Here is a 27,902-nt window from a genome sequence, read left to right on the forward strand (position 1 = left end):
AAGATCATGATATCCTTAATTAATCTATGATTTGAGGATCAATTTTATGATTGTTTCTTCTATCATATGACGATGATGATATCATAATCTTCTATCATATGTCGATGATAATGTTGTGTAGAAAACTGACAGACTTAGACGTCTAAGTGTTGAACTCCAAAAACAGTAGCTGAATGTTTTAGGGAGTCGTCTGACGTAACATCAGAGACTAACCTATTGAATGTGGATTCTGCCGGCTTCAACGTAAATGGATTCTACTTTCAAATCGATTAACTTCCAGAAGATGCGAGCTAAATCACTCTCACTGGAGGATAAGTACATCAATGTATGCATCTTTTCATGCTTGCAAAAGATAAAGACAACAAGCACAGTACAAAGAGTTTTTTGGTATTGAGGGGGAGGGGGAGGGGGGGGAGAACACCATCAGACATCATGGGAAGGGCAGAGGAGGGAGATGAAGGTTTGCTTCTCGGTCATAGTCATGGTCATGGTCATTGCATGGACGCATGCATTTCCCGAGGAGAAGCGAATCATCCCAGCAGCCAGCCCTACCCTTTGCTTTCTCGTCGCAGTTCACCGCTGCACTTTAACGGCGCCCGAGGGGAGGGAGGGGCATATCATCCTCTGGTTTCGAGACCATCCCTTCGTTTCAGTACCAGGAGAAAAGCACGGAGAGAGAGAGAGAGAAAAGCAAAAGCGAAGGCCACTCACATAAACACCACACCGCCGGGGGGGTGGGGGGGGGGTTGAACTTGCATGGATGCATAGCAGAAGAAGAAGAAGAAGAAGAAGAAGAAGAAGAAGAAGAAGAATTCAGGGGATCATTATTGGAAGCGAAAAGATGGTCAAACCCATCCTCGAAGACTACTTTTCTTTATCGAAATCCACCAGTTTTTCCTTTTACTTTCTTGAGCATTTCACTACCTGCTGGTGCATGAAAAACACTGAAAGGATATGCTTTCTCCCTCTCCAAAAATTCCTCCAGTCTCTCTCAGCTGTGAATCCAAAGATAAAGCCATCACCATCCATTGTTTTCACCCTCGCACTACTTTAATTAGTCTCCCGATTCCGTGCCATGAAATGCATGCATGCATGCTGGCCACAGTGAAACATTGGAGTGGGCAGATTGAAGCTCTAAAGACCAAACCACTGCATCACTGTATGACAAAGATGAAAGATTTCACAGCATATTTGACCTAATTACACTGGAAAAAGAATGTTGCTCGATAAGGTTCGATTAGTGTGTGGAATACATATTCTTGTTTGTCTTGTGATGCTCTGTCTTTAACTCTTCCATGTTCCTTGTCCAATCCACTTCTTGTTTTGGAGCATTAGCATGATGAAAAGATGCATTCAGACAAGGAAATAATAGCATGCGTTGTCACATCAACTCTAGACATCCAACAAGAACAGAGCCAATGTAGGGTGAGAATCATGTAAGGAGGTGGCAAGGTGGATGCCATGATTCACACATGCATGCATTTCCACCTTCCTCTCCTCTCCATTGTCTAAAAAGATGTTGCCAAGTATGCCTTCTTCAAATTCCCCATAATCTTACCTGTCTTTTGGCCTCCCTCTCTGTGCTGCTCTTTTATCTCCTCCTCCCTCTTCTCTTTTTTGTTCTCCTTTGTTCATCATCTCTGTGATTCCATCGTTCAAGAAGGGGCAGTAAAAAGGAAAAGTGAGAACATTCCTGGGCCTCCACACCCAATTTAGATTCCCAATTATTGAAACCCACATGCAAGTATAAAACCACCCTCCCCTCAAGAACACAAACTTGAAGAACCACACAGAAGAGTGTCATCCTCTTCTCCTTCTCTTTCTCCCAGTTAGGGTAAGCCATTAATGATCTCCAATGCTGGTTCTGACTTGTGTTTCTCCACGAACTACAAAGAATCGTTTTCTTGATCTTGTTTTGGGTGTCTTGTTTTGTAGGACGTGGGCGGGAAGATGAACAGGAAGCCGGGAGACTGGAACTGCAGGTCCTGCCAACACCTCAACTTCAGCCGCCGGGACTCGTGCCAGCGATGCGGCGACCCGAGGATGAGCGTGGACAGGTCCGAGTACGCCGCCTTCGGTGGCCGCGGCGGGCCATCGTTCGGCTTCAGCGGCTCCGACGTCCGCCCCGGTGACTGGTACTGCTCCTGCGGTGCCCACAACTTCGCCAGCCGCTCCAGCTGCTTCAAGTGCGGCGCCTTGAAGGATGACTCCGCCGTCGGCGGCGGCGGCGGAGGCTGCGGCTTCGACGGCGACGTGCCACGCTCGCGGGCGTTCGGGTTCGGCGGTGGGCGTGCCGGGTGGAAGTCCGGAGACTGGATCTGCAACAGGTGCCCTCCCTGCCCCCTCCTCTTCTTCGTTCAAACGACTGCATGCATGCATGCACGTCGGTGGTTCGGATCACCTGTATCTCCTTCCATCGTGCGTCTAGTAGCAACCAAAGTAGGAGAGTACAAGAGAATAAGATCCGATTGTTACCAAAGCTTTCACCTCTCCTGTGAACAAGCCATTCATAGTATAATGTTTCGGCTTTGCAGGTCGGGCTGCAACGAGCACAACTTCGCAAGCAGAATGGAATGCTTCCGCTGCAGTGCACCGAGGGATTCAGGCAACTCATCTGCCACTGGCGCTTAATCTAACCTTGCTCTGATCTCCTAAACTCTGGCTCATCTGTGTCATTCCATGGCAGGCACTGAAGTCTAAGGAGAAGATGAAGAAGTGAGCGATGGAAGAGAGCTTATCATACAGCAGTAATATCAAGTTATAATAACTAGTTTTGTCTTTTCGATCACTCCCATGTTGTGTCCCCTTCTCTCAGTTCTCGTTTGCTTTTGATGTCTGTGACCTCCACCCTACCCTGCACCTCTTCTTATGTCTCTGGAAAAGGGCTTGTCAGCTTCTTGTAGGGTAGGATGGTGATGCTTAATGGATTAGGTAAGGAGAAGTCCCTTTCTGTTTGATTATGAATGGAAGTATATATTGTAGCGCATGTATGTCCAGTCTCCTCCGATGGGATTTGTGCTCAAACTCATCACCAAGGAATAATGTGTTGGGAAGTGCCTTGGCACTGTGAAATTTCCAACAAAAGCATTTGAGAGCAAAGGAAGCTGCCACCATTGAGGCTTTGGTTTCAACCAAGCTTGAGCTTAAACTTTGAGGAACATCTCATATTAAACTATCAAACAGTAATATGAACAAAATCACCATTATGTTTGTGTGGAAGGAAAACATAATATCAAAGAGAATCAACAAGTATTGATTTACTTATTTGACATCATTTGTCTATATGTATGTATGTTCTCACTACAGGAGACTAATAAAAACAAACAAAAACTCCCTTTTGACTCAATCAAAGTCCAATGCCAAAGCCTCTTATTCACCCTCTCTTACTCAGCTGCTTTAAATCTGTCAGAGAAAACCCTAAGAATAAAATCTTTTCCAAACAAAAACTGATTTTTTTTTGTTTTTGTTAGCCAAGTAAACTTGTCCTCCAAACAAATCTGTCTTCAGCTAAACAAAAAAATAAACTGCTTACCAATCTCAACAGTCTTGTAGAGATTAGCAGGTGGATTCCCTCTCATATATAAGAAGTAAAACAAGAAGATTAGCAGTACTGTAAGTTTATTGATCCATTGAGTCTCCTGCAATAATTAAATGCATGCAGTTCGAAGCTGATCCACTTCAAGATTGAAATGTGAGCATCACATTGGATTCTCTCGACTTCAGTCAAGCTTTACAGAGCTTTGGTAGAATGAGCTGCTGCATGTGAGCCAAGAACTAGACTTGGTCAAAAGTCCATGACACCCTAATTATATTTGCCCCCACACCTCCGTTACTTCCACTTTGAGCAAGACTCTTTTCCATGCTTTATGTTACGTTTACTTCACTTGTGCTTTAGCTTTCCAACTTTTAGCATTATCTATCTTGTTTAAAGATGAGTGATTAGAGAACAAACTGCACTTTTATCCTGCTGCTTCTCCAGCCATTAATTTGTGTTCTTCGCATCTGGTGTCAAGCCTTTTTGCTGTTGAAGGTACAGAGACAACCAGACATTGTAACTTGATGATCGAAAGCCAAATTGTACTTTAGTATGTGATTTACCAAATGTAAAGTTTATGAACCCAACTGAGATTCGAATTAAAGGAATCAAATCGTGAAAATATGTTCATGAAAAACTCCAGTTTTATCTGCCAGAGCTCATTGTTTTGGTTTCTATCCTAATTGTCATGTTCTGGGAATCAAAATGAATCAAAAGCCAGTGCTGATTACTGCACTGCTGCATCATCAGATGAATTCAGAACTGAGATATGGTTTCTTCGAACTGCACAAGAGGGATTGCATTGACCTTCACACAGTAGGTGATTCATGATGCATAGCTGATGAAAGCCAGATTTATAGGGGTGTTTGATTCCAAATCATGTGATCTTATAAGAAATTATCACGAATAGGACTTAAGAATATGATGGCCGAAACCCAAATGGCCGGCTCGCTGGGCCATCAGAAATAAAAAGCACACGCATATGCATGGATGCATGTTGAACTGCACACGTATTCTTCTTCTTCCTTCTCCCATCTCCCATCTGCCATTTACTTGGAAATCCAATCGCAGGCTGGAGTGCGACCACCAAGTGAATCTCCCCCCACATCAAAACTTGGCTCAGATGCATGCATGTGTCTGGTTCTTCCTCCCTTCCCCACCCACCCCCATCACATGAGCTCTCATAATTGGCGGCACCAACTTAGAATAACACCATATGTGCGTGTACATGCACAGCTAAGCACACCACTTAGGCCGATGCAACTGGCAGCATGCAGGGCCTTGTGACAGAAGACCTCAAGTGGGGGAGGGTGAAAGAAACCAAAGGAGTGCAGGTTTCCTGGTCAAAGCATGCATGTGATGCGACCATCAATTTAGAATGGTCAAGTTGGGCTCATCCACCATTGTCTATAGCTGGAGTAAGGTCAGGTTAATGCACCTTGTTAGGTGTCACATCCACTTGCATCCTTTGATTTGTATTTGGTCTCCTTCACCTCCATGCAACTTCGTTGAGACAAGCAAGAGAAGGGATTAGAGGAGGGGATGGCTGCTGGGTTGGGTTGAGGATGAGAATGGAGTAGGAGAAGTGGACATGTGTGGCGTTAGGGATATGCTATGTCAGGTTGACTTGAGTCAGTGGGGGAACAATAAATGGACTAAATGGATTCCATCTCCTTTTGATCCATATACATTATCAACATGATAATTCTGGTGGCATTTTTGATAAAAAGGAAAAGAAGGCAAAATTATTTCTCGCTCAATATATAATAGAAAATTGGTGACAGAGAAGAGATATGTGATGAATGTAATTACTAAAAAGTCCTTGGGATTACAAAGACATCAGAAACATTTTAGGTACTTAATGTATTTTAAATTTGAACTAATTAGTGTTAACTATAGTGGAACTAATAGTTAAATTGATAATTAGTTTTCTAATTATTTAGTATTTTGACTTAAGCTAGCTAATATTAGACATAATTAATATGAGCTGGATGATATCAAGGAACATGTGCTACATTTAAATTGAAATTTGTGAGGGCAAATATGTTATTGTTTGGACATCGGAAGGATACATATGTAAAAGAAAGGATAAATGCGTTGAGAATTGGCAAACGTGGCCCATTCCCCCCGGCGCTGATGGGAGACGGATGCAATGCATTCAAAGGGCATAATGGGGTTTACACCCCTCACGGTACAGCACACGAGGTCAGTCCGTGCGGGGTCATCTCCTCCGTCCATTCGTCCGCCCCCTTCTTTTATGTTGAGCCGAAGCCCCTGCTCACCCACTCCATTCTCTCCCCTCTTCTTCCTCGTCGTCCTCCTCCTCCTCCTCTTAATTTTTCCCCCTCATAGATCGGCCGATCTGTATGGGGCTTGTCTTCTGATGCGTTCGGCGGACTCTGCTGATCGGGTGTTGCTGTTTTTGTCGTCGATTAGCTCCCTTTTGTTGCTGCTTTTGCTGTTGGTGTTCGTGGTCGTCGGATCCGGCTTCTTCGGGTTTCTGCTCCTTCGTCTGTGCTCATGGCGGCGCTCGTCAACCGCGGAGGTAATCCCTTTTCTGCTATTTTCTAGATCTGTTGGCCTATGTGTTTGTTTCTTGTCAAAGCGGTGGATTTTTCTTCGGATCTGTTTGATCTTTACGTTTCTCTGTGGGATTTTGTTTGTATTGTTGGTTTTGATGATTTTCTCCTTAGTTTGAAACTGGAAATCTGGATTAAATTGGTTGGATTCTGTGGTATGGCTCTTGTGTCGGGTTTAATTTTGTTCAATCTGATTTTTTTGGGCGTGCTCGGTAGTTTTTACTGTGTTTTGGAGGACAGATCTCTGTGTTTTCCAGTTTTAGGAGAGATTGACACGAGATCCATGGATTTTTGGATATAGCTATGAATCAGTGGGGAATCAAGATTACAAGACAGCATCTTGCTTGTTCTTTAGTACTAGCATGCTGGAATTTTTTTGTTGCGTTGAGATCTGTTATGATTTGTTTTCGCGGTTTAGGGGTTTCCATGAGGATGATGTTTATCTCACCGTCCTCCCTTCTTCTTGGTGTTGCAGGTAGTGATGATATCTGCCATGGTGGCTCTCTTTTCTCGAACCTCGTGGATTCGAGCCTCCTCCTGTCTCTTAGTCGTAACGTTGATGTCTACTGCTCCTCTCGCAAAAGGCCCCGGGTCACAGCTCCGCTCGCCCTCAGGGCAGAGAAGAAAGTTGCTTACAAGAAGCAGCAGCCCCGCTCGATCGACAGCCTTCCTGACGAATGCCTCTTCGAAATCCTCAGGCGATTGCCAGGAGACAAGGAGAGAAGCAACTCTGCTCGTGTGTCTAAGCGCTGGCTTATGCTTCTGAGCAGCATCCGTTCCTCCGAGCTCGGTGCTCGGAAGAAGTCTCACGTAGAATCAGGGAAGAAATTCTTACCAGACCTGAACAAAAATGTGCTTTTGGATGAGCAGGAAAGTGAGAACAACGGGTATCTCACCAGGCGCTTGGATGCAGAGGAAGCAACGGATATCAGGCTTGCTTCTATCGCCCTTGGAACCTGTAGCCGTGGTGGGCTCGGCAAGCTTTTCATCCAAGGAAGCAATTCGACTCGTGTCACTGATGTTGGCCTCTCTGCAATTGCTCACGCTTGTCCTGCCCTCCGGGTTCTGTCCATGTGGAAGGTGCCATTAATCACTGATGCTGGTCTTTCGGAGATTGCTGACGGATGCCCCCTGTTAGAAAAGCTTGACCTTTGTCAGTGTCCGCTGATCACGGACAAGGGCCTGGTATCTGTTGCTAAAAAGTGCCCCAACTTGACGTCTTTGACAATTGAATCCTGCGCAAACATCTGCAATGAAGGTCTTCAGGTTATTGGTCGTAGCTGTCCGAAACTAAAGTCTCTTACCATCAAGGACTGCCTTCATGTTGGTGACCAAGGAATTGCAAGCTTGGTCTCTTCCGCCTCTTCTTGCTTGGAAAGGATTAAACTTCAGGCCCTGAATATCAGTGACATTGTTCTTGCGGTCATTGGTCATTATGGAAAGAATCTAATTGACCTGTCGCTGAATGGGCTCCAGAATGTGGGTGAGAAGGGATTTTGGGTTATGGGCAATGCTCTTGGCTTGCAGAAATTGAGGTCCATCACTATCAATTGTTGCAATGGGCTTACTGATAAAGGGTTGCAAGCTATTGCGAAGGGATCCCCTTTTTTGAAGCAGCTCTTTGTTCGAAAGTCTTGCTACCTATCTGATGCTGGTTTGAGATCTTTTGCCGAAACAGCAAGGGCTCTTGAGAACTTGCACCTAGAGGATTGTAACCGGATCACTCTCATGGGTGTCCTTGGTGCCCTTTTGACATGCAATCCAGAGTTAAAGTCGCTTGTTCTAGTGAGATGCTTGGGCATCAGAGACATCGCTTTTGCTCCTACCCAACTGCCATCATGCATGTCACTTAGGTCCCTAACCATTCGAGACTGTCCAGGTGTCACAGGGGCTAGTTTACAAGTGGTGGGGAAGATCTGCCCCCAGTTACAGAAATTGGACTTGAGTGGACAAGTTGGGGTGACTGATGCTTCGCTCATCCCACTGATCCAGAGTTCTGAGGTGGGCTTTGTGGAGGTCAATCTAAGCGGTTGTGTTAATCTGACAGATGCTTTGGTCACTATGCTGGTTAAGGCGCATGGAAGTACACTTAAGATGCTTAATCTTGATGGTTGTAAGAGAATTACCGATCAAAGCCTTGTGGCAATTGCGGACAGCTGTTCTGTGTTCGATGACCTTGATTTGTCATGTTCCTCAATAAGCGATTACGGTGTGGCAGTCCTGGCATCAGCGAGGCAGCTTAACCTGTGTACACTCTCTCTTGCAAGTTGTTCAAAGGTCACAGACAAGAGTCTACCATTCTTGGGGAACATGGGGAAGTCTATGGTAGGCCTGAATCTTCAGCACTGCAGCTTGATCAGCATTCACGGCATTGGGTTGCTCGAGGAGAAGCTATGGTGGTGTGACATCATTTCCTAGACGAACAGATTGCTGAAATATGGTACAGGGGAATCTCTTGGGAGTCTGATAGTCAAGCTTTCATGAGCTCCGGCACGAGAAACCGATCGTGAGCAGCAGCAGTACATTCAGTTTGTTTTTGGCTCATGTCTTCTGCCCATGGGCTTCCAACTTTCTGGCAGATTTGGTCATCTTCCAGGACCCGTGGTCGATTGCTTTTTTACAGATGTTCTTCGCAAGAGGACTCTGTTTAGGGTGTTTGCCAATCACTGATTGGCTGGCTTTACTCTATTTTGGCTTCGGTCCTGGAGATCACAACCATATCTGGTCTTAGTCCAAGGTTTTTTGTTCAAGTCTGGTTATCTCATGTACTAGATATTTTTCGTATGATCCTGGTTAGGTCTTACGGGGAAGCATCACATATTGCTTCTCTTGTGTTTGAGCCAAGACAATGCTTGTGAGTCAAACTTGCGTCCAGTGAGTTTCAAGTTGGTCTGTCCTCAGTGTTCCAGTCTGGGCTTCATGCCCTCTGAGTCATTTGGGTCTGTTATCGTCTTCAGTGTGGGTCTTGTTTGGTTGCTTTTTGCACAGTTCTGTTTAGATGCCTGAGCTTCATGGGATTTGGCCATGGCTGCATATAGTTTGAGCATGCCATGACAACCTTGTGTGGTTGTTTTCTCTCCACCAAATCCTACTTTTCCAGGCTGAGGGAGGGCTGTAATCTCTGCGACCTTTCTTTAATGAATAAACTTGTTTTGTTGTACACGATTGTATCGGTTTCCTTGGCTTATAGTATCTATGTCATTCTATAATGATATCTGTTGCCGTTCTTGCTTGCTCTGAGACAAACAGTGATGTTCTTCCTTCGGTTTGGTTGTTTTGTCTCCTCCAAAGCCTACTTTGGCAGGCTGATGGGGAGCTGTAAAGCAACCTTTCTACAATGAACAAACTTGATTCATGGTACATGATTGTATCGGTTTTCCTTGCCTCGTCTCTGTAGCTGGTCTTATGGCTCTCGAGACAGATTGATGCTCCTCTGGGTGGGCTGCGCTTATGGTGACAGAAACATGTAACATCTCTGCCTACCGAGTGGGTGATACAAGACGATCCACCAGTACTTGTTCCTGCTATCTTTTCATTTTTGGGTGGCTACGGATGTCTACACTTTCCCCAACTTTATGCAATCAATGAAGCTGTTTTGATGGATCCATAGATTTTTTTTTTCTGGTTTCCATGGTGCACCAATGCTGACCAGGTACACTGATCTCTGGTTCCTTTCGTCATGTGGCTCATTAGTGACAGAGATTGATCACGAACAGTATGTGGATCAATTAGTGTTTGTTGCTTGTAGAGCTGGTGCTTCCGGGCTTTGGGTGGCTGCAGATATCGCAACGTCTACACTTGCTCCTCCATTAGCAAAAAGGTGGTGTCAAGTTGCCTTGTGATGGTGATGTGATTCTTCTTCTCGTCTGCTGTGTCCATGTCTTGTGATTATGCCTGTTGGCTTGCACAAGGACATTATTGGTGGTCTCAACGAGGCAAGCACAAACTTTGAACATATTCCCATCATGCCAATGTTTCAGCCTTATGTTGATGATCACCATATGTATTCATGCATATATTTTTATACATACACATCGACTCGTCCATGCTTCGGACTCGGTCACGAGCACTGTCACAGACACGAAGAAGACCGCCATGCTGCTCCTGCGATGACCGTATATTATTTTACTCGTCGGATTGGACTTATCACTGAGAAAAGGAAGTCCAGCAAGCTACAGGTTCTGACAAAAAGTCATGCCGATCGAGAGACCATCTAGTCCTCCTCCCTCCCCCCCCGGAGTTCGTAGCATGGCTGTCGAGTGACACTTGTTGTTCGCTGCAGATTTCTTTCACCGGCTGACGCTGGGAGCAGGTGAACCAACTCTCGCTTCAAGCCCGATGCTGATGGATTGGGAGGAGAGGAGAAGAAAAAGAAGAAGAGAGAAAGAGATCGACTCAGTGATTCTGATTCTGCCAACCACTACTATCTTACAAGCATAACCCAGAACTCGTCTCGTCAGTCAATCACAGCACCACCACTCCCAGTAAGGAGTCTGCCATGGCATTTACACTACATAACTCTTTATCACTTTATCTCTCTAGATAAGTCGCGGTGGTTTTCTCGTTTCCTGGTACTTGCATCAGTGCAGTAGTGCTCGGAACTGTAGAGTGGTAGCGGTGGAGTCATCCTTTCTTGTCTTGGGATCATTCATTTAATGAAGGGAGAAGCACTGCGAGGAAGAAAGCACCGCAAGAGCGACGCCTCGCCACCCTGTCTCTCTTTCCTCCGCAGCAGCAAAGTTGTCGTGAAAATGGCCAGGCTCGCCGTGGTGGTGCTCATCGTCTTCTCCCTCACATTCTTATCCTCCAGCTCAGGCAAGGAAGCAACACGGAAGCTTCTTCTCCATTCCCTTTACCTGTTCGACGATTTCATATGCTTTGTTCCCTTTCGACAGCTGGGTTGGCGTCTTCCGAGTCCAGTAGAGGCAGCTTGCTGTTGAAGAGGAAGGTTCTAGGATCGAGGCCTCCTTCATGCATGAACAAGTGCTCGAGCTGCAGCCCATGCATGGCGACTCTGGTCGCTTTCCCACGAGAGAGGAGCTTATCAGCATTAAGACATGAAGAAGATGACGGCTACTACCTGCTTGCCTGGAAATGCCAATGCGGCAATAAGCTTTACCAGCCGTAGATTCTTTGTTTAACGTGTGATATGTACTTTGTAGTTTGTACTGCTTATATTTCTCGATATATAGCTTCATATTTTAGCTTAATTGTCTTTTGACTATTAATCATATATTTAACAATGGCCAATGATCAAAGGGACGAAATAATTGACTGCTTTTGTGTTAACTCAATGTGAAAAATGCATGAGGTCAGTGAGCATTTAGTTGATGTGCAATTGTTATATGTTTGGAGTTGAATTTGCAAAAGTATTTATTATTTAGAGTTATACATATATATATATATATATATATATATATATATATATATATATATATATATATATATATAATTTGGTCAAGTATTTAATCACATGTGCGGGGGGCAAAAAGGGAATATAAAGGAGACCTAGAAAGATTCGAATCATTTACCGCCCTCAGGGCTTCTGCTTCCTCTTTTCGTCTCGCCACGGCTCCTTCGTTCCTTCTCCCCCGCTCGTTGCTATAGGGTTTCCTCTGCATCCACCGTGGTGACCCTGCCGCCGGCTTGCCGCCGGAGCCGACCTCGTCCTATAGCAGGGGATTTCGATTCCGTCTCTGGTTAGTCCACTTCCTTTCTCCCTTCTCCCCTCCGCCATTTCTTCCTCATTTGGGTGCTGCGGCCGATGGTTCCTTCTGTTATGATTGGTTACGCTTCTGTGTGAGACTTTGGGAGATACCGTGTTCGATCTTTGGGTTCCCACAGATTTGTGTTTCTGTTGCAATGTGGTGCGGTGATGTGGGTTGCCGTCTTCTGCTCAGGCCAAAATGACCTAGGTCGTAGTCATTCGGTTTATGCTTTGATTTTTGTGCTGCTTGATTGTATAAAAATGGTAAATGTTGCAATAATTTCTATCCCCGGTGTATGAAATGAGGCAATCGGATCATTACAAAACAACAAAATCCTATTTTATCAGGACTTGTTGATCAAAGCTGTATCTGGGAGATGGAAAACTCACAAATTTTTGTAGATCGAAGAAACGAGGAGAAAGAAAACCCAATCGAGCTGACAAAGACCAAGGTCAAGGTGCCTTCTAGATCAAAGCTAAGGCAGACTAGGGTAGCCATGCTTAGGACTGGCATCGAAGATTTAGATGAACATATGATGAGTTATTAAGCTGTCAATAATAACATGATCTTGATAAACTCTGCATTCAGTTCAATGAATTGCCACTAAGTCATCCCACTAAGTGAAAAGAGAGTAAAAGGAGTCAGTCCAATACTAAACAAATTCTGAACATTTGTATGTATCCCAATATAATTGTGAAAGAAATAAATCGATAGTGTGCGATAGACTTGATTAACTGCAAGGTATACTAGGATAGCAAGAGACATTGGTATCACTAGCAACCGTGAATGTTAATAGCAGTCTATATAATAAGAACCACAAATCTTGAAGTTGGATTATGAAGTTAAATGAACCAGCTTCATGTGGGAGGTTGGGATGGATGGTCATGCTTTCCTATTCATGATTCATTCATATTCGGCAATGACTGCTTGTCCTAACCATCTTTAGCAATGTCTGTGTATACTCCTGCTGCATGGTTTAAGCTAGATTTCATGTTCATGCACAATATCTTGTTTGAAACTTTGGTTCCTTTATTGCACTCAAGTTAATTCTAGAGTTTCTCAGTGACCCTGAAGTTGAGAAGATTTTGAGATGTTGGTTAGGTTGAAATGGACTGTAGTAGTAAACTGACCATGGAATGCGGTTGAAGGTATCTGGATTCTGGAGTCGTATGAACCAAATCAAAATGATATTTTCTGAAAATAAGATCCCCTTATCAGGAGCTTAAAAATTGACTTCAGTTAAAGTCATGACCTAGCCTATTAGTTATATTTAGACACTTTTGCTGTTTTAGCTGGTGGCAGATTTTTTTTTTTCAGAGTTTTGTCCAAATCACTAGAAGCTAGGAAATCAGAAGCAATGAAGTATTAATAGGTTATTATCAATTTTTAGTTTCACCAGCTTAGTATCGGAACATATAGAACAGTAGACATTATTTATAATTTAACACATTACAGTTTTTGAAAATACTGATTGGAAAGTTTTATTTGATACTTCATTAGTTCCTTTGGGCTGTTGGAACTCATAAGCTATTCTTTCTTTTCCTCTTAATGGTCGTTGAAATGATTTCCATATATGGTGTCTACAATAGAGCATGATTCAAAATACTGTCAGCTTTACAAAAACTCACTGAAGTCTAGCTAATCAAGTTTAGGCAGGAGTCTACACGCCAAAAACCTAAATGGTTACCTGGTGTATAAGACTATTTTATTTAAGGTTATACCCCAGAGCAGCTCTGCCTTTGAAATTTCTCTAGTACATTTAAGGAGACCAAATTGATGGTGTGCAAGTTGCAGATCCTCTGAATGTAGAACTTTGGGACTATACGATTTTTGCTTCAATGAACGCAAGTGACGCAAGTATGGGTGTCCACTTCAATGGAAATTTGTGAAAAGACTATAGCTTTGGGAGTGGACCCTGTAGATCAGTATAAATCTATCGAGGATCTTGTCAAGATAGATTTTGTCATATGCTTCTGTTCCATGCAAGGTTGGAAATGCCATACGCTTTATGCTGTTCTATGCATTTTGTCATGATCCTGCAGATGCGAGTGTCAATTGCTGGCGTTGTTGCTGATCCCACCTCCCACATGGAATTTGCACCGAACATGACTTCAACGGTAGTACTTCAAAGCGACTCTCGCTACGGCCAAAGCCAATCAGATCTTGGAGAATTTTTATGGGCCATCCGTGAGGAGACCTGCTTCTGCACCTGCATCACTTCTCTGTCTCGGGTGCCTTTCCCTACTTTTTCTTGGATGGAAATGGGAAGCTTGTCTACTTCCTTTGTAGTACCTCTTATATTACTTTCTTTATATTGTTGCCTATTGTCATCTATGAGGCTGTCATGTCACTATACCTCTATGTTGTAGGTTGAGATGGTCTGTAGTTGGTGAAAGGGTTTTGTTGCCATCTGACAGCAAGTGCTACAGTGACTTAAGGACAATTCATACCTCTAAGAAGCAGAAGAGAAACTCTCTTACGTCCTCCTGTGAATTTTGAGCTACTGATGATAAAAATGTCATTGCTGACAGTGTCTCCAGGCCAGTAAGAAAGAGCGAGAGGAGTTCACGTTTGGACATCGCGACAGCTCAACCTTGCAAAAACTCCATTACCACTAGGTAAACCTCCGCTTGATTCTCTTTTCCCGCATGATGTTACATCTGTTCCAATCTTATTTCTGTTCCTTAGGTACATCCATCCTTATAATTATTCATTTGTCGCTGTAGTATGCCTTTGATTTTGGAGCATACCTTAGAATCATTATGGACTAATAAATCTTTAAATAATTTGCCTATTCTCTTGCAGCAATTCCTGAATGCATGACTGTAATTCAATAGGCAACGCAAATTATTAGGTTCACGTAAACCACATAATGTAAAATTACTAAGATCATTGTTATTATGCAGATAAACTCTCTGGGCATAATTATAAATTTGTTTAAGTTGAGTTGCATCAATAAGTCATAGACCAAGTTTAATCCGATACTGATGTTCCATGAATTCAAAGTTCCACTAGAGCGAATGGACAGTGTAATTTCGTCATGTTTATTGGTAAGCCTTTCATATTTTGGTGGTCTTAGATATATTGACAATTTCTTTGGAGATCTACAATTTCTCCGCTTTTGTGATCAAAAGTTGGTCAAAATACGATCCAGTAGTTTAATTGATGGCTGTAATCCTGATTGCAGATAAGTTATAAGACAAGATATTTGAATTATGTAGGACTATTTGTAATGATCAATTATAATTCTTATAGGACTATTTGTAATGATCACTTCATGGAATACAATTATGAGTGAATTTAAGATAAATGAAGAATTGCTGTATGATATTGTAGTGGGATACTCCTTTTGTGGTGAACTAAAGAAAAAGAAGCTAAACGTAATAACACAGAGTGTTTAAATTGAACCCCCAAAGAAAAAAAGGTTGAGCCTAAGCTGTTCGATGAAATAAAGTTCGGAAACCGTTAAACTTACTCTAATAGACTAATAGGAACACTGTTTTGATGGTGAATCATTCTTTAATTCTCACTCTTTCTCAAGCATAAAGAGAAACTATCAGCAAATATATTTACGATAAGATTATATCATGCATTAGACACATGCCTATCACAAGAACTAGTCTCAAACAAAGGGATTCCTAGATCATATTATGTGTGTCAGATTAAAATGTATGTAATGAGGAATATATTTTAGATTCTTCTAATGACCTCCATGCAATAATAGATTGTGCCATCTACTAACATCCTTTTTAAAGAAGACTGTTGTTTATGTCAACAGGTGTCGATCTGTGCCCAATGATCCAAGCAACACAATTGTTAATGAACACACGAGGAAGAAAAACTAATCTGCAGTATATCAGAGGAACAAAAATCTGCAGTCTCGCTCCCGATTCCTACCGAACGAACACACGAGGGAGAAGAGAACCAGAAGATAAAAAATCTGGAATTGATGTAAGAAAAATGCGCAGTTATCTGATTTTATAGAACTAGAGCCAAAGACAAAGGAAATCAGTGGTCGAAATTGTTCACAACTTTGACCCAACTTGTGATCTGGGGGTCACAGCAAGAGACGGTGGGGCACCTGAGAGCTGCTGATTAAGCTACTGCAACCCGCGGAGGGCCAGAGACAGGCCCGTCAAATCCCCATCGAGCATCACGTGGTACCGGCTAATATCGTCCGTCCGAGCCACTCTAATCGACAAAATCCGACGGTCCTCGGGCCCAGTGTTTCTGGCGTATCCGATCGTTCGCGTGTTGCGTTCGCCGGAGAATTCTCCTTACAAGGCTCATCTCTACCGTTCACGTCCGACCCGCGTGATCGAGTGCTGAGATATGACCCGAGCGGCGTGGCGGGGTCGTTGGTCTTCTCCAGATTTTATTCGCCCGACGCATTCACCGCGAAACGGCAGCCGCAGAACTCTGCGATTCTTCTCGCCAATGACCGTTTGCCACTCCGGACGATTCGCGCCAGGTATCCTTCCTCTCGAAAAAGGATTGTTTTACGTACCTTGTCAGTTTTACCCCCTCTCCAACTTGTCAAAAATGTAGGTTCCACACCCGTTGATCCTCCAATTGTCAAGCGGGTGACGAAGTGGGTAATTTGCTCGAGTTACGAGAAGGGTCTCCCTCTGCTTCGTCTAACGGACGGTGAGATCGGGCCTTGCACTTGGCGCTCGAGGCTATAAATTAAAGGGCGGAATTATTATTTAATGGTAGCGAACGCGGTCGTCATCCCCGATCATGGGGATCGCCTCATCTACTTCTTGATTTCTCAACACCACTCTCTTCTTCTTCTGTTCTTCATATCTGCAAGCGATGCTCCTTCGGAGCTCTTCGTCGCCGCTGCTCAACTCGGCGTGGGTGGCGCCCGGGAAGGAGGCCGGGGCCCATGAGTTCCCGGCGGGGGCTGTCGAGTTGTCCGTCCCGCATATCCGGAGGGCCCGCTCCGTGGCCCACCTCGCCCCTTGCCTCTCCTCGTGTTCCAGCTCCTCCTTCGGCTCCTCACCCTCGGCTTCGTCCCCGTGCCCGCGGCGGCGGCTGGTGACCACCATGTCCCGGACGTTGTCGGAGGGCGACCTCTCTGGCCTATCCGCCACGGCGGTGCCCAAGTGCCGGGCTACGCCCTTCGCCGCCTCCGGCCTGTCCTCGTCCCTGGAAGAGGAGGGAGAGGAAGTGTTATGTACCACGCCTCGTTCGGCCTTCCCTTCTTCTTCTGCCTCTTCGTTGGACCGGCTTTTGTCCAGCTCGGGCCTCGACGAAGGCGGCGTGGCGGTGACGGTGACGGAAGGAGTGGAGGGATGCTGCGTCGCTGTCATCGTCGTGGATGATGGTTGCACTGGCAGCGGGGATGGTGGTGGAAAGATATGGGATGGTGGCGGAAGAGGCAGACGCGGCGGCGGAGGACGTGGTGGGAGCACTAACGACGGAAACGGCGGCTTCGACCTCTCAGATTCCAACAGCGGAAACGATGCAACCGATACCTATTACCGTCAGATGATCAAAGCCGACCCGGCAAATTCTCTCATTCTCGGCAACTACGCCAAGTTCTTGAAAGACGTGAGTGTTACGAAGCCTTCGGTATCGATTCTCTTCTATCCCTCTGTCTCGTTCATGCCAACCGTGTTGATCTCCTCCGTTTCAGGTTCGAGGAGATGTGGCCAAAGCCCAGGAATACTGCGAGCGAGCGATCGTGGCGAACCCCGGCGACGCCGAGGTGCTCGCGCTGTACGCCGATCTAGTGTGGGAGGCCAACCGAGACGCTCCTCGGGCTGAGTCGTACTTCGCCCGCGCCGTGCAAGCTGCTCCCGATGACTGGTAACCAACTCTATCCATGCTCAATCTCAGACGCTTCGATGCGATGCGAACACCACCACTCTAACCCTATCCTTGCGACTGCAGCTACATCACGGCTTCCTATGCCAGATTCCTGTGGGACGCCGATGAGGAAGATGACACTAATAGCAACCAATATCCCCCGCCGATCGTCCAAGGAGCAACTTCCCCACCTATTGCAGCTGCTTCATAAAGCCGCAGCTGACACTAATAGTAACCTGTGGTGTTCTTGTTGGTAACTTGTGCAGTACTACAAGACAATATATTCCAAGTGTCCTCCTCTTTGTGACAGCATATCTGTGCCTACTGTGAGATTACACAATTAGCTTGTCCGGGAATGAAGAAATCATATCTGAGCTGCTGAACAGGACACAGGGCATTCTATGGTTCTAATAAACGGGTGGTTTGATGGGAATCATCATCGGGCGCAGACAAAGACGACAAATTAATGTTGGCTTCCACTGCTTCCAAATTAAATTGTGACGATCAATTTGTATCGCTTTGAACTCTTTCTTAGGTTTGTTGAAGATGGCAGACGCTTACACGAGAAGACAAATGATGGTTTCAGAGTGGTCGAGTGCATGCAATTATTGGGGAAGCAGAGAGGATGTAATAAGTGATCTGATGTGAGTGTCATATATATATTGTTTAATGTGAAAAAAAACAGAAGAAGATTATTATTAAGGAGTCTAAAGTTATTCATTTATTATACATTATTAATTTTTATATTTTATTAATTATTTTATATTATTAGTTAGTTAATATTTAATATTTAGAACCCGTATAAATAAATATTTCTTTAACCTTATGAAATCATTAAGAAAAAGTATTGTAAAATGGATTTTTAATTTATTTTATTTATTATTTTATATTGTTAGTTAGTTGATTTTTAAGTATGCTCTCTACTCATCATTTATAATGGATCTTATGTATCATAAACTTAATTTACTAATTATGACCCTATAACTTAGCAATGGTGATGATGTTATCGATGATGATAGTGATAATTAAAATAGTGATGGTCTTTATGATGGAGGTAATGACAATAACCTCAACAATAATGATATGAAAATACTAGCCCTACAAGTTGATGCTTGTGGTCTACATAATCATCACCCACAATCGTAGGCAATCGATCTACAAAGATGAGTCAAAAGATGATGACTCAAAAGATGACAGTTTGCCCACAATAACTAAATAATCTATGATGATGACTCAAAAGCTGACAATAAAAAATACATAAGATAAATACCACATAGGCCAAATAAGCTATTTGAGGATCACTGTAAACCTCCCTAGTTTTAATAGCCAGTCACCTAAACATTAAAAGGAGTTATGAAATTTGCATAAAAATTGAAAGAGGTATAGTTTACTAAAATCATAAAAAAAAAATAATATATTCAAGTATTATAAAGATTTTTTACTATAAGAAGTTGTTTACTAAAATTTTTAGTAATAATTTTTAATTTTATTTTCATTCCACATCACTAAATAATTAGTGATAGTTTTCCTGAGCAATAAATTGCGAGTAAAAGTTCATTGTCTCATCCCACGGTGTACTCCAAAGAACACCAACCAAATCAGCATTTCCCACTTCCATGTCTTTAAATAAATCCTCGCCACCACCACCAGCCATGGCTACTTCTTTCATCACCACCAGTCCAGGTCTTTAAATGAGCTTGCAGCTCTGCCTTCAGCAGTGATGGACCACCAATAACGCTGTGGAACACGAGTCTTGGGCCTTGAAGTTAATGGTTCCTTTTAAGTAGGTACTGTTCTCCGATCGATCATTGATTGCTCTTGCCATCATCACAGCCACTACTCCTTGTGACACTGAATTAGTTCTGGCAAATTGATTCATAGTGTGTTCTCAGTTGAGCCACCAATTCCCTAAGACGAGCATCCATCCGGTTGATCTCACTTCATCAAATGCGATTCCTCTCGAGGCTGAAGCCAGGATGAGAAATGCAAGCATTAAGTATCTAATTTACTGATCAAGCTAAAAAAGAGGAAGACGAAGCTTCCTCTTGGATGTATTCCCCGAGCCGTCCCTACCGCCGCCGTCTTCCACAGAGCGAGGCTGGTGGCGGAAGCAGCTCCTCCCATGGATCACGTACCTATCCGAGGAAAGTGGTTGCATCGCAAGCGATGATCTTTTCGTTTACTTGAACCACTGGTCATAGTCGCAAAGCCAGAACTGGATGCTACGCTAAAGTAGGCAAGAAGGAAGAGAGAGAGAGAGAGAGAGACGATCCGACGGAAACGAATGCATGCGTCTCGCGATGCTGTGACCACAAGGGGCAACGTGCAGCACGCCACCACCGCCACCGCGTTCCCAGCCGCTCCACGCGCTTGAGATGTGTTCTCAAAGAGCACAAGCAGTTCACGGCCGCCGCCCACCTGCCTCTTTACTAGCCGACTCTACCGTCTCCTTGTCTCTTTCATCCGTCCCCACCGCTCCCAGTTTTCCTTTCTCGAGTAGACAATCCCATTACCGCTGCATTCATTATCTACCAAATTCGCTGCAGTGCCTGCACGCTGTGGACCGTAAACCATACGCTTGTGTGGTGTTTCTCTCTTTCCTTCCTTTCTTTCCTTCTGCCTTTTTCTTGCTGTTTGTCCGGACTCCAACGCTCCCTCGCAATAACAAGTAACAGCTGTCCTGTTTCCTGTCGCAGATCAATAAATCTAGCAGAGGACGCGTTCTTCCATGCCTAACGCGCCTGCCAGAGCGAACCATGACGGCGGAGCAGGGCGGGAGCGCTACCCATCTGTGTGTGCAGCGGAAGGCCGCCGACAAGACATGGGTCACGCTGGACGGCGTCCCCTACCGTAGTGACCAACGCGACGAGGACCGCCGCCACGAGAACAACCATCTAGACTACAGCAGAAACGACCGTCGGCGCCAGCCACTGTCATACGGCGGCGGGAAGAGAAAGGAGGCGCCTCCGGCGCCGCTGCTGCCTCCGCAAGGGCCGGCGTTCGCCGGCTGGTCGATGGGGGATGTGGCGGGTGTGGCGAGGCACCACTACGTGCCTTGTGCGTTCGCGCTCTCGCTCTTGCTCTTCATGGCCGTCGAGTACACCATTCCGATGGTCCCTTCGACTTCTCTGCCTCTGGACATCGGGTTCATACTCACCAAGTCTCTCCACTCCGTGCTCGCCACCAACCTCGCTCTCAACACCGTGCTCGCTGCTCTCAACACGGTACGTATGAATCACGAACCAAATGATCGAGGACGATGACGAACCAAATGACCAGACGATCATCCTGCAACTCCTCAGGTATTCGTGGGAATGCAGACGCTTTACATTCTCTGGACCTTCGTGGTGGAGGGAAGGCCGCGGCCGACCATCGCGGCTCTCTTCATGTTCACCTGCAGGGGAATCCTTGGCTGCTCCACCCAGCTCCCACTGCCCCAAGTATACATTCCACCTCACCCTTCCCCTGTCATGCCTGCTCTCTTCCTGGTACATTAATGGGGCTAATCACCTTACTTCCTTGCTGCGTGCGCGCGTGCCTACAGGGATTTCTGGGATCAGGAGTGGACTTCCCCGTGGGCAACGTCTCCTTCTTCCTCTTCTCGGGTCACGTCGCGGGGGCGGTGATCGCGTCGCTGGACATGCGAAGGACGCGGCGGCGCGGCATGGCCTGGGCCTTCGATGCCCTGAACCTGCTGCAGAGCGTGAGGCTGCTCGCCTCGAGAGGCCACTACACCATCGATTTGGCTGCGGGTGTCGGTGCTGGATTTGTGTTCGATGTCCTCGCAGGCAAGTATGAGGAGAGCTGGTCGAAGCCTGCCGGTGAGCACCGGCGAGATTGCTGCAGCTGCAGCAGTGGATAACCATTCGACGTAATGCAACGTGATACAGTTTCCCCATTCACTCCGCATTCTCCAAACTGCTGCGGAAAAGTTCTACGTGCTGTATATGCAATGGTTCATCTTCCAAGTGACTCCATGTAGAAGTTTTCCCTAACTTGTTATTTGATGCCTTTACTATCTACAAGTTTATCTTTGACGAGGAAATGGCTAAAAGATGAATTAAGGTACAAGTAATTTGGCATTGAATCAAGTTGATCCATTTCTTGTTTTCTTCTTCGGCTTGTCCCTAATGCTAATGTATTTATCTTAGACAAAAGCCTGTGTCACACCCTTAAATCATTTTTATTATCAACAATAATTATTAAGTTTTCATGATATTAGTTCAATTTTTTATTATCGGAGCTAGAAATTGTTTTAGATCTAACTTAGATTCTTTTTTCGAGTATACCTCAAGATGAACTCTTCGAGTATTGTCTAAATCATGTAAAACTATATAGAGGTTCTTCTCGATGATGTCCCTCCGAATATTAAGTCAATTAACAAATTGGATAAGTTAGACTTACCGTGTACAATCTCTCTAGATGTACATGTGAGCCTCTCTTTTACAGAGATCAACCAAAGCCATTAGGATCATCTATTATATGAATCATGTGGTTGCAAAGACATGGAATTTGATCGTAATCATCACTTGCTTGCATTAAATATGAAATTGCATAGCCTTTCGACATGTGGTACCAATCGCGCATGGCCAATTGGTTCTACTCTATAAGACACCCATGTGAACATTGAGGGGTGGGACACGTAGCCATGTTATGCCAACCATGTGGATAAGAGGTGTTAATTGGATGTTTCCGTCGTGTTGGCCTTGTGTCAAAGATAAATTTATAAATAGGATATTCAATGTAATGTTTATGTATATCCATATCTTTTAATTTTATTCATGCTTTACACATAGCTTGTAATAGGCTGAGCAATCCTATTTTAGTTGATTTTTTAAACTATTTTAGTCTTGTAAACATAAGTTATGTGTAGTCATTATGTAAAGACAAAACTGGCTAGTCATCTAGGTAGCCATTTAAGGGTTTTCTAATTTCATAGTGTGGTGCAAAGCATCAGTCAGTACAACATATAGGAGTTACTCCGGTGGTACATGACTAGATGAGCCTTTGGGGTAGTGTCTAGGGCTAGTTCATTATTTTGTTTCGCAATAGTATTATATGAGCACTTACAGAGACTTTTGACTATGGCAAACCTCCTTGGACTCTTTGTTACACGACTATTCAGAGCTTGTGAAGTCTATGTTTATAATTTTTATTGTCTATCAAGTGTTTGCTTAAATATCTATTTGTGGAATCCCGAGATAAATGTTTTCTCTAACACATCTTCTATTTTACAGATCTCTAAGGGACTATAAGATGTTTCAGGATATTGATCCTCTATAAACAAAATATGTAAGGATATCGTACGATTTATATAAAATCAATTAAGTTCATGACAATGTATAACAGAGGTGTTGGCCTGATATGCTAGTATGGGTGTGCTGAGAGAAATATCGAGTTGATTTATGATGATAACCGTCGACACTTATCAGCATTCGATTTGATTAGGAGAAATATTTGCCCTAATTAGAGTCGACATATTATGGTAAAATCGATAAGATCAACAATTAAGTGAAATATTTCGTCAATATCGTGAAATATTTTTTTTGGTTAAATTAATTATAAAAAATTCATCCGATCATAGTAATAATCGAGGCGAGTAACTATTTACTCAAAATCTTCAATATATTCTATAACTGAAGTGTCAGAGCGACTATATCAAAAACCTCAGAACTTGGTTTTTGTGCAAGTCGATACCAGATCAACCATATCAGACCCCCCATTTGTCCCCTCCATTGTTCGATATAAGTTTCTCACTAAGTAGTATGATAGTAGTTCAAAAAGTGTCGCCTTCTTCATAGCTCGATGTGTTGGCTAAGCATAAATATGTAACCGATGCATTTTTAATGAATTAAGCATCAAAATACAATTGATGCATTCTTCTTGGACTAAGCATTAAAGTATGTCTAATGCCAATTTCTCGAGCTAAGCATCAAAATGCGATCATTGTGTCCTCAAGAGCTATGCATCAAAGTGCACTCAATGCTCCTTTATTGGGCTAAGAATCAAAATATGCTTGATGTCCCTTTTAAGGCGAAGCATCAAAATAACTTTGATGTATTCTTCTCGAGCTAAATATCAAAATGTGTCTGATACATCATTCTTGGGCTAAGTATTAAAGTGTGTTTGATTGTCTCGTTCTCAAGCTAAGTATCAAAATGCACCCGATACGTTATTCTCCAGCTAAGTATCAAAATACATTTGATGTGCCCACCTCGGGGCTAAGCGTTGAAGGTTATCTGATGCACTGGTCATCAACTTGTCAAGCTAACTTAGCTATACTTTCGAAACTCTCCGAGAGAACTCTTGAAGTACACCTTAAGAGTCGAAGGAACAAATGATAGAAAAAAATATTTATCTCAATTAAGTCTCAAAATATGATGACCCAATTAACAATTGAGTCAACACTAACCCAATATAAAATATTAGAAGAATATTTCACTCATATTATTAAATATTCTTTCAAATTGAACCAATTATAAAAAGTCTATCAAATCAGAATAATAAAGGTGAATAACTATTTACTTGAAATATCCACTAGTTTGTTATTCTTGACTTCTTGTGCACACTGAATCAAGTCGGACTAATTCAATTATCATCAATATATTTTTATAATATCTAAGTATGTTTAATATTTTTTTTCTTGAGTTAAATATTAAAATATGCTCTAAGCTAAGCAACAAAATACATTTAATGTGCCCATCTCAAGGCTAAGGATTAACGGTCGTCGGATGCAGTGATCACCATATTTTACATAACAGAATATTCCTTATTCCCTAGTACCGCCGTGTTCTCACGACTTGCCGTGAGACATGCGCCACCGGAATCCATAAATTATAGGATTCAGATCCAAATTTGGATTGGATTTCGGGTACTGTGGATCCGACCCGTTAACGCCCACCCATTACGGAGACCGCGTGGGGACCTCCGTCGATCGCCCGTTCCCAAATCTCATGTTTATTATGTTCATACCTCACCACCAAGCAGCAGCGTAAACTGCTACAACACGGGTAAAAGTCAGTCTCTGCTCGCTCTCGCTCTCTCTTCTCCTCCGCGTCCGCCCCCTGCGTCCTCGCCCGCGCGCAGGAGTCAACAGCGTCGGTGTGCCGATGAATCTGGCGGAGCGAGCGGCGCCGGGGCAGATGGTGGGCCTCCTCAAGGTGCGGGTGCTGCGAGGGGTGAACCTCGCCGTCCGGGACCTGTGGAGCAGCGACCCCTATGTCATACTCAAGATGGGCAAACAGGTTCGTCGTTGATCGCCCTTCCTCGACCTTTCAGCTCTTCTTGCAGCGTATCAGCTGAATGCATGCATCCTGGGTATCGATAGATCCGAAACCGTGCCTAAATCTTGTTTCTCGTGCGAACCTTTTGTTGATTGTTGCATACAAGATGCACAGATGAAGCGAATTATCGATTTAGGTAGGAAAAAACAGCTTCTTTGCTATCTTGTCAAGCTATGGTTAGAGAGACAGATTTTGGGGAAGGTCTCCGTGAGATGAACAGGTGTACGGATGCAGTGCATTCCAGAAAACAACTGCTTTACGATTCTTCATATCACTGCTGAATCTCGTCATATGATTGCCATTCCAAAAATTTTAATTAGAACAGTGCATTTTACTTTAATTTCGTAGGTTTACTTGATTATATATAACAGGTCTAATCATAGGAGCTTCTTCTTTTATCCTGGTTTTGAGTCATCTCTCTACTTAATAGTCCAAATGGATCCTCGATACTGATATCTTTTTCCATCATCAAAGTTTGCTTTTGTTTGTTGTTACTATGTCAGGGCTGTTATGCCATATCTAATTTACACAATTAGTCCATCATCTGATTGTTGTATATCTTTGAATGTTTTCTGTAGAAACTGAAGACTCGAGTAATAAAATGCAATACTAATCCTGTTTGGAACGAGGAGCTGACACTTTATGTTGAAGACCCTACCCTTCCAGTGAGACTCGTACGTTGCGATAATCTTTGCTGCTTGCCACCTATGAAATGTCAAAAAATAGATTTTTTTTTATATTATTGCGGTGCAGAGGCTTGGAGCAGTTTATTTTCATGCAGTTATAGTTTCAAAGAGTTTTCACATATACTTCCTGTAGTGATATTGCTTTTCTTGCAAATAAGATGAACTTCTACCAAGAAGAAACTGCCATTACATATAATTGAGTCAAAGAGGTAGGTTCCAATTTACAGATATGACTTCTAGTTACTGGAGTGAAGTTCAGACATTCAGATGTGATCGACTCCAATTAGGCCAGAAAACTGTAAATTTGCCACCAACCTGCTTAAAACTGGGTTGAAAAAGATCATGAATATTAAACATTTTTACGTGGATTCATCTCTAGCCTCCTCAGCTGACTATTTCTGTGCGTACTAGTTAGTAGACAAATTATATATCGACAGAGTAGTAGATGATGTTGATATATGTCAGAGGTCTTCATATCCCTTCTCAAGAAAAGAGGTAGCACTGTTTTCGACTTGCTTTAGTGGCTAATATTGTCAATTCCTCTAGCATTATCACTTGATCCTATCTCTCTAGGGTTCCCGTATCCACAAAATATATCCAAGACATTGTAAATCATGGTGTTTCATTCGTATTTCAAAGTTCATCGTTAAACTTAATGCAAGATATACAAAGAAGTAAATTAGTGAAAGTATAAATTTTGGCCCTATTTAGACCTGACATTACTGCATTTACAATTTCATCCTGTAGATTCTCTTAAAAGCCAGAAACAGGAGGAAAACACTTGACTGTTCCAATTGCTATGAACTGTTCAAGCGAGCAGAGATTGCACTTCTAAAACATAAATACTTCTACAAAAGATATATAGGCTAATATTCCTAGAATAGCTTGTAATAATGTTAATCACAATCGTCGCTTTGTTCTGTGCTCTGGAGCATAGTGGGTACAATTGATTCAGTTGTATACACTTCATGATCCATTCCAATTTGAGCTAAACTATATATATTGTTTTTCAGATTGTCTGTGCCAGCAAACTCACTCTTCCTCGTATTCATAGCCACTTCTCCTGTGATTGAACAACACAGTACACTTAAGATACATTTGCTACCTCATAAAACTCGAGCATTGATAGATCATATCTCGAATGACACTCAGCATAATAGATGACAAGTTCTTATTGCTGGCACCAATTTGTATTTCATGAACTAATAGAGATATGGTTATCTAGGTAAACAGATCTGCCTATGTCATCACAACCTTCATCTGTATAGGCCAGGAAGTTTGATATCAGTTTATATATGGTTCATGTTACTGATTGCAGGAAGTGTATGACAAGGACACATTCAGCCTCGACGATCGTATGGGCAATGCAGAGTTTGATATCCACCCCTTCGTGGAGGCTGTGAAGATGAACTTGGAGGGTCTCCCAAATGGCACCATAATAAGAAAGGTGGTGCCATGTCGGCGAAACTGCTTGGCCGAGGAGAGTCATGTGTACTGGTCGGATGGTGAGGTGGTTCAAGACCTTGTCCTGAGACTAAGAAATGTGGAGCGTGGTGAAGTGGAACTGCAGCTTCACTGGATCAGCATTCCAGGTTCCGGAGGCTCATGACTGTTCTGATATAAGAGTGTTATCAGTCCTGTAAGCCTTGGAGAGCTGTTTGTTGTCTCCATATGTTTAAGTAGAATTAGATGCTTATAGTGTGTAGATTGTCAGAACAGGCACCCAAGTTTAATAAGCAGTGCTGCTGAAGACAAATTCTATACACTACAGTTTTATGCCTTGTTATGGCCACTTGATGATTTAGTTGGAGGAGCCTTTGGTCATCTGGATCTCAGTATGTATGAAATCTTGGATATATTATGGAACTAATTCCAGTGGCATGTTGTTATAGTATGTGCTTTTGATTTTATCTAGAGAGGATCGAAATTTATTTTTTTATGATTTATATTAGAGAGTACAAAAAAAATTATGCTTTTGTCGAGGCTAACTTAGGTATATTTGTAATTAATATCATATCGTAAAGATTTTTTTTTTAAACATAAATAAGAACTATGAATCATAAAAATTTTAATTATTGATCTCTATAAAATTTTTAGTTATAGTTGGTCAACATACCGATAGATAAGACCGTCCAACCAACGCATTTGACGAGCTTGTCTTGTAATGTTTCAGCACAACTACTGCAATCTTTTCATGAGGCTCTTCACATTGCAGAATGCCTCGGTCCTGCGACACCTCAGGGTCAAACCCCTGACTTCTACTTCAATAAGGATCAGTTGCCATGGCTTCTTCAGCT

General features: G+C 43.3%; 5 protein-coding genes and 2 long non-coding RNA genes across 9 annotated transcripts; all 7 read left to right on the plus strand.

Moving 5' to 3' along the window:
* The first annotated feature begins 1,780 nt into the window (after window positions 1-1,780).
* Window positions 1,781-2,823, plus strand: LOC135631817 (uncharacterized). The gene is made up of 4 exons (XM_065139774.1): window positions 1,781-1,834; window positions 1,936-2,327; window positions 2,535-2,609; window positions 2,691-2,823. The coding sequence occupies exons 2-4, from the start codon at window positions 1,951-1,953 to the stop codon at window positions 2,698-2,700; spliced, it is 462 nt and encodes a 153-aa protein (XP_064995846.1). The 5' UTR covers window positions 1,781-1,834; window positions 1,936-1,950; the 3' UTR covers window positions 2,701-2,823.
* A 2,989-nt stretch (window positions 2,824-5,812) lies between these two features.
* Window positions 5,813-9,274, plus strand: LOC135631047 (EIN3-binding F-box protein 1-like). The gene is made up of 2 exons (XM_065138429.1): window positions 5,813-6,080; window positions 6,590-9,274. The coding sequence occupies exons 1-2, from the start codon at window positions 6,056-6,058 to the stop codon at window positions 8,530-8,532; spliced, it is 1,968 nt and encodes a 655-aa protein (XP_064994501.1). The 5' UTR covers window positions 5,813-6,055; the 3' UTR covers window positions 8,533-9,274.
* Window positions 9,275-10,316: 1,042 nt separating this feature from the next.
* On the plus strand, window positions 10,317-11,324 carry LOC135631048 (uncharacterized). Its single transcript, XR_010494259.1, has 2 exons — window positions 10,317-10,929; window positions 11,010-11,324. It is a non-coding gene; the product is annotated as an uncharacterized LOC135631048 (long non-coding RNA).
* Window positions 11,325-11,657: 333 nt separating this feature from the next.
* LOC135631924 (uncharacterized) lies at window positions 11,658-14,616 on the plus strand. Its single transcript, XR_010494554.1, has 2 exons — window positions 11,658-11,813; window positions 13,865-14,616. It is a non-coding gene; the product is annotated as an uncharacterized LOC135631924 (long non-coding RNA).
* Window positions 14,617-16,525: 1,909 nt separating this feature from the next.
* Window positions 16,526-18,338, plus strand: LOC135631923 (uncharacterized). The gene is made up of 3 exons (XM_065140047.1): window positions 16,526-17,378; window positions 17,464-17,636; window positions 17,721-18,338. The coding sequence occupies exons 1-3, from the start codon at window positions 16,638-16,640 to the stop codon at window positions 17,845-17,847; spliced, it is 1,041 nt and encodes a 346-aa protein (XP_064996119.1). The 5' UTR covers window positions 16,526-16,637; the 3' UTR covers window positions 17,848-18,338.
* A 1,548-nt stretch (window positions 18,339-19,886) lies between these two features.
* LOC135632094 (phosphatidylcholine:diacylglycerol cholinephosphotransferase 1-like) lies at window positions 19,887-21,753 on the plus strand. 3 transcript variants are annotated; one of them, XM_065140482.1, is made up of 4 exons: window positions 19,887-20,221; window positions 20,333-20,860; window positions 20,939-21,076; window positions 21,181-21,753. In XM_065140482.1, the coding sequence occupies exons 1-4, from the start codon at window positions 20,012-20,014 to the stop codon at window positions 21,496-21,498; spliced, it is 1,194 nt and encodes a 397-aa protein (XP_064996554.1). In that variant the 5' UTR covers window positions 19,887-20,011; the 3' UTR covers window positions 21,499-21,753. The 3 variants fall into 3 exon arrangements, with proteins under 3 accessions (XP_064996554.1, XP_064996556.1, XP_064996555.1); XM_065140484.1 differs by having other exon boundaries at window positions 19,887-20,216; XM_065140483.1 differs by lacking the exon at window positions 19,887-20,221 and having other exon boundaries at window positions 20,260-20,860.
* A 2,853-nt stretch (window positions 21,754-24,606) lies between these two features.
* Window positions 24,607-27,499, plus strand: LOC135583766 (GTPase activating protein 1-like). The gene is made up of 3 exons (XM_065140485.1): window positions 24,607-24,880; window positions 25,498-25,593; window positions 26,924-27,499. The coding sequence occupies exons 1-3, from the start codon at window positions 24,746-24,748 to the stop codon at window positions 27,212-27,214; spliced, it is 522 nt and encodes a 173-aa protein (XP_064996557.1). The 5' UTR covers window positions 24,607-24,745; the 3' UTR covers window positions 27,215-27,499.
* The last annotated feature ends 403 nt before the right edge of the window (window positions 27,500-27,902 follow it).

The sequence above is a fragment of the Musa acuminata genome, chromosome BXJ3-2 (assembly GCF_036884655.1).
Source record: "Musa acuminata AAA Group cultivar baxijiao chromosome BXJ3-2, Cavendish_Baxijiao_AAA, whole genome shotgun sequence".
Classification (NCBI taxonomy): Eukaryota; Viridiplantae; Streptophyta; class Magnoliopsida; order Zingiberales; family Musaceae; genus Musa; species Musa acuminata.

Bases quoted from the DNA above. Each gene is read 5' to 3' on its own strand.
- LOC135631817 (XM_065139774.1), top strand. From the start codon at position 1,951: ATGAACAGGAAGCCGGGAGACTGGAACTGCAGGTCCTGCCAACACCTC. The intron at 2,328-2,534 runs GTGCCCTCCCTG...TCGGCTTTGCAG, and splicing joins GGAGACTGGATCTGCAACAG to GTCGGGCTGCAACGAGCACA.
- LOC135631047 (XM_065138429.1), top strand. From the start codon at position 6,056: ATGGCGGCGCTCGTCAACCGCGGAG. The intron at 6,081-6,589 runs GTAATCCCTTTT...TTGGTGTTGCAG, and splicing joins GGCGCTCGTCAACCGCGGAG to GTAGTGATGATATCTGCCAT.
- LOC135631923 (XM_065140047.1), top strand. From the start codon at position 16,638: ATGCTCCTTCGGAGCTCTTCGTCGCCGCTGCTCAACTCGGCGTGGGTG. The intron at 17,379-17,463 runs GTGAGTGTTACG...CCTCCGTTTCAG, and splicing joins ACGCCAAGTTCTTGAAAGAC to GTTCGAGGAGATGTGGCCAA. The intron at 17,637-17,720 runs GTAACCAACTCT...TTGCGACTGCAG, and splicing joins CAAGCTGCTCCCGATGACTG to CTACATCACGGCTTCCTATG.
- LOC135632094 (XM_065140482.1), top strand. From the start codon at position 20,012: ATGTGTTCTCAAAGAGCACAAGCAGTTCACGGCCGCCGCCCACCTGCC. The intron at 20,222-20,332 runs GTGTTTCTCTCT...TTCCTGTCGCAG, and splicing joins GTAAACCATACGCTTGTGTG to ATCAATAAATCTAGCAGAGG. The intron at 21,077-21,180 runs GTATACATTCCA...GCGTGCCTACAG, and splicing joins CCCAGCTCCCACTGCCCCAA to GGATTTCTGGGATCAGGAGT.
- LOC135583766 (XM_065140485.1), top strand. From the start codon at position 24,746: ATGAATCTGGCGGAGCGAGCGGCGCCGGGGCAGATGGTGGGCCTCCTC. The intron at 24,881-25,497 runs GTTCGTCGTTGA...TGTTTTCTGTAG, and splicing joins TACTCAAGATGGGCAAACAG to AAACTGAAGACTCGAGTAAT. The intron at 25,594-26,923 runs GTACGTTGCGAT...TACTGATTGCAG, and splicing joins CTACCCTTCCAGTGAGACTC to GAAGTGTATGACAAGGACAC.